The sequence below is a fragment of the Clupea harengus genome, chromosome 15, assembly GCF_900700415.2.
Source record: "Clupea harengus chromosome 15, Ch_v2.0.2, whole genome shotgun sequence".
Taxonomy (NCBI): Eukaryota; Metazoa; Chordata; class Actinopteri; order Clupeiformes; family Clupeidae; genus Clupea; species Clupea harengus.
Window position 1 is genome coordinate 26221899 of NC_045166.1, and position 4956 is coordinate 26226854.

General features: G+C 56.5%; 1 protein-coding gene across 2 annotated transcripts; it reads left to right on the top strand.

The window, feature by feature from the left end:
- The first annotated feature begins 1364 nt into the window (after positions 1 to 1364).
- LOC122133508 lies at positions 1365 to 3675 on the top strand. 2 transcript variants are annotated; one of them, XM_042709867.1, is made up of 4 exons: positions 1365 to 2329; positions 2434 to 2646; positions 2740 to 3035; positions 3123 to 3675. In XM_042709867.1, the coding sequence occupies exons 1-4, from the start codon at positions 1540 to 1542 to the stop codon at positions 3381 to 3383; spliced, it is 1560 nt and encodes a 519-aa protein (XP_042565801.1). In that variant the 5' UTR covers positions 1365 to 1539; the 3' UTR covers positions 3384 to 3675. The 2 variants fall into 2 exon arrangements, with proteins under 2 accessions (XP_042565801.1, XP_042565800.1); XM_042709866.1 differs by having other exon boundaries at positions 2740 to 3675.
- Positions 3676 to 4956: the final 1281 nt, after the last annotated feature.

Genomic DNA, 4956 nt, shown 5'->3' on the forward strand with positions numbered 1-4956 from the left:
CACATCGTCTCCCACATCCAGGTAAGTCCTATATCCACACACAGCTCTCTGCAATGTGTATGTACTTGTGTATAAGTGTATGTATGTACTTGTGTATGTGTGTATATATGCATGTTCTATGTGTGAGCAGGAGCTGCTGCTGCTGCATCTTTGGACCCTGCTGGTCCCTCTGATGCTGACCTGCTTGCTGCCGTGATGGAGGTCGACTCTCCTCGTGAGTGCACGTTTATTATGAAAACCAAACTATACAATATGTAATGACTAGGTAACACTAAAACTTTCAGATGTTATAGGCAAGTATTACATGGATGGATGAATGAATGTTGATCAAATATGTCACCTGATTAATGGGTAACTGATTTCCATCCTTTGTAGTCGTCAGGGACACCCCACCAGCTGCGCTCCCCCCCGCTCTCTCTCTCTCCGTACCCCAGCAGACGCCTGAACGTCCACCTCCTGCCACGGCCACGGATCCGGCTCGGCCAGATGTGGAGCAGTCCGTCTCCGGCGCACAGGTATGCTCAGTGATGAACGGTGTTTGTACAGTATGTTTATGCGTGTGTGTGTGTGTCTTTTACATTTAGGTCATTACACTAACAGACTGGTATTGCTGTGTGTTTCAGCTGCTGCCTCAGGGCTGGAGACGGACGCTGCCTCTGGAGCAGCAGGAGTGGGTGGGCCGGGCTCTGTTCAAGAGGACGGCCAGCGGGCCGGCTGTCCTCAAGGACCATCGCATGTGGTGGTTCCCGCCAGGAGCCCGGCCCATCTACACCCAGCCACCCGCCACAGCTCACCCCTTCCTCCAGCGCCCATTCTTCCTGTGGTTGCCTTATAAGATGTGGGCATACCACCTGACCTGCCCTGCTTGTGAGGGCAGGCTGAATGGCGCTGGATGGTACAAGACCGTCCGGAGGGTCTTGGACAGGAACGGCTGGTACTTCATGGCCACCGAGGTCCTGGAGTGCCGTTCCTGTCACAGGAAGGTGGCGGGCTGGTCGCAGGGCATCTTGGATCAGCTGGACATAGCCCACCGTGAGGAATTTCCAGCTGTTCTCACGTACAAGTAAGATATTTTGAGATAATAGCAATGAAGCAAATCCTTTTTTCTCTCTCTCTTGTAACCTCTGATTCCCCCTCTCTACCCAGGTTGTCCTGCGACAGGGCGGTTATCGCAATGATGAACGAGCGCACTCTGGGCAATAGTGCGTCTCGCCTCCACGCCTCTCTGGTGGAGCAGCACACCAGGGAGTGGATGGCGCGGTCGATGCTGTTCCTTTCCGTGCTCCGCAAGCTTCGGGTGCCGGGTGCGACACCGCAGGCGGTGTCCATACCACCTATGCACCCGGTGCCCAGTGTACCCTGGCTGATCTCGGTCTACGCCAGGGAGGCCCTGACGAGGCTGACCGAGACCAAAGCCAGGGTCACGTCCATCTTTGGTGATATTCTGAAGTTGGACTCAACTAAGAAGGTGAGCTTTGTCTTCCACTGCAGCGTGTTATTTTAACAGTGTAATGTTAGTTTGACGTGTGACTACATGCTATGTGTTTCTCTGTTGCGCAGATCACCAAGAAGCTTGCGGGCGGTGCTGCCGGGACGGCCGCCTGGGTCACGAATGTTGGCAACGAGTACGGTCAGGTGCTCGTGTCCGTCCTCACCGCAGCCGAGGGGGGCGGACTTGCCAACATGGCGGCCGGACTGATGGGGCGGTACCGCGTAGCCGGAAAGGCCCCTCCGAAGGTCTTGTACGTGGACCGGGACTGCTGTGTCACCGTGGGACAGTCGAAGACGGCGGAGATGTTCCACGAGTGGCACGAGCTGAAGGTCAGGCTGGACGTGTGGCACCTCATGCGACGGTTCGCGAGGGGTGTCACCACCGACAGCCACCAGCTCTACGGCCTCTTCATGGCGAGGCTGTCGTTCGCCATTTTTGAATGGGACGACGGCGACGTCGCCCGCCTAACAGAGGCCAAGCAGTCCGAGGAGGGGAGGGGCGCCCACATCAAGCTCACCGCCAAGGAGCTCGCCCGTCACTGTCGGCGCCGCACCAGGGGTGCGGCCGAGACGGAGCGGCTCCTCCAGGAGGTGCTGGACACCTTCTGGGAGGCGGTGGACACGATGGGCGTCCCGTTGATCGACCGCGCCAGGATGGAGGAGATCTGGAGCACGCAGCGCCGGCACCTCGACTGCATCCAGGACCCTGCGGGAGTGGAGCTCTACACCCAGACGGGGGAGCTCACCAAAGGCGGGGTGCGGCTCCCCGTCTACAGGTGCGCCAGAGGCTCCACTTCCCTCGAATCGTTCCACCTACACCTGTGCCGCTTCATTCCAGGTAAGCCTTTTCCTCTCTCCATCACAGCGTGGCGGGCGCACACGTACACGTACAACTGGGCTGACCTTTTGCTCACTCTAACCACGTTGCTCTCTGTTGCTTAGGTACGTCTGCCAGTGACCTACACTTTCAGGTGTACTTGCTGGAGGGCCTGGTGCGGTGGAACGAGAACCGTGGCAGGGCAGCAGTCGAGGGAGGACAACGCCCGGCGCTGCGTTGCTTCAGTGCCCAGCTGCAGCACAGCTTCAACCAGCTGACCCAGGAGTTCCTGGGGCGCACGCTGGTTGAAAATTACACCAAGCCCAGGGAGTACACAGGTAAGTTCTAAGATGGCTTTGCTCCTACCTTGTGCAGTCTTGTCATGTCAGTCAGATGTAACATCTCTGTTCGTGCGTGTACTTGTTGTGCAGGGGAGCTCATTGGGGTGGAGTACCTGTACTCCCAGACGGGCGCTGTGCTGCAGCAGGATTGGGATCCCGACACTCCGGATGGGACTGGAGAGGCCGAGGAGGACTGGAAGGACGGCGATGAGGGCTTTGAGGAGGAGGAGGAGGAGCCAGAGGAGATTCGTCTCCTCTCACACCACCACGCTCTCCTCCTCCGACCACCAGAGCCCCGCGGTGCGCCCGCCACCGCCGCCGTCGCAGAGGCCTCTACGTCCCAGTCGGGACCCAAACACACACCGCCTGATGAGGAGGAGGATGACGTGAGTAGAGGAATCCCCGTTTTCATTTCCCCTGTGAGGGTCATCGTGTGGTGTGGCTTCATGAGCCGTCTCTGTGCTTTCCTGCAGGACGTAGTCGGGCCAGACGGTCACGGCGGTTACCAGCTCGTCGTGCCCCTGGCCCACGCCCTCGTGGACCTGCGTCACCGCGCCTTCATACCCAGCCGGCAGGCCAGAGACATCATAGCTCTCTGGCAGAAACTGTCGGACCGGGACAAGGCGCCGGTGACCTACCCCCCCCGCCACCAGGATAGGCTCGTGAAGGGTCGTTTCAAGACGACCCAACGGCGGCACGCTCACACACCAGGAGTGGACAGTGTGAAGCGGTAAGCACTGATGGCACACATTTCAAAGCTTTGTTTGGTTCTTCTTCTGTCACCCGCCCTAACACGGTGTGTGTGTGTGTGTGTGTGTGTGTACAGTGCCTTCCTGGGACAGGGGGCGGGAGCGGCACAGTCTCCTAAGGCCAGCAGGCTCGTTGAGGCCATCATGCTGGAACTGTGCCGCACGCACCACGAGGGGACTACGATCGGAGGGGTCCGCGTCCATCGCTGGGGCGCAGTCATGAGGGACTACAAGCTGATAAGGGACAATGTCCTAAACAGCCCTACCCTCATGGCGAGCGCCCCCATCCAGCTTTTTGATGTAAATCAGCGGACCCTGATGCAATGGTAAGACCTTTTCCTGTTTCTCACGTCTGTTTAATGTAGTGGCAGGATGTGTGTGTGTGTTGGTCACGATTTCTAATGTGAATTTATTTATTTTTGTCAGGCATAATGAGAGGTGCAAGGCAATGATGAGTGAAAGCATCACCACAACGATACCGGCGCCCACCGCATCCCTGACAGCAGCAGAGCCCCTGTCTGCCCCACGGACTCTGCTGCAGCGGCCCGAGCAGCCAGACCAGCCAATGCAACACCGCCTGCCCGCGGACGCCTCTGGTCTGGCTGCCACCATCAGAGGGCCGCTGGCCCCGGAGCTGTATGACCTCGTCGTTGCCAGCGCATCATCATCATCCTCCTCAGCCACAGCCACCCCGTCCACCAGTGCTGGTGCCGTAAGCACCCCCTCAGCCTCAGCCACCCCGTCCACCATTGGTGGTGCCGTGAGTGCCCCCTCCGCAAACACCACTGCTCCATCTGCCAGCTCCGCTCCTGCTGGAGCAATGCCACGCTCCACCGCCTGGAGGCGAAAGTTGGAGGAGGAGAAAGTGCGTCGTGCCAGGGAGGAAGGCACATTTACAAAGGGGTACAAAAAATTCTCCAGCTTCAAATGCCGGCTCTGTGGTGAGCCTAAAACCAGACAATTTGGTCACAGCCGGTTTAATAATGTTTATTTCTGCTCCCGGACCGACGGGAGGACTGTGGAGGAGTGGCTGGCAGTACAACGGGCGGAGGCGGCAGCGGCAGCGGCAGCTCCCCCACCCCCCTAAACAGTTATGTGTAAATAGTTGTAAATAGTTATTTGTAAATAGTTATGTGTAATTAGTTGTAAATAGTCTTTGATAACATATATATTTGTCTTTATTGTGTGTGGGTGTAATTATTGTATTGTAATTGTTAAAGTATTGTTACCATTAAAACATTTTTCTTTTAAAAAAAAAAAGATTCACTTGTTTTTCTTACATTATGTTTTCAAAGTTAACAGGAAAAGATAAAGTCTTCACACACTCTCATCAGCCCAAATCTTTCTGAACTCTGAAGGCTGATAGACAAAGTCAGTCTGGGCTGAGAGACAAAGGCCTAAATGTCCCCCCTGATGTGAAGAGGGAGAGGTGTGAAGTCACGCAAGTGTCCCTGCGGTGAAGAGGGGAAAAAAGCTTTAGAGGTCTCCTGTGAACCTGCGGTGAACTGTCCAGGGGGGCAAAAGTTTGCACTTAACTTTCCACCTGCTGCTGCTGTCC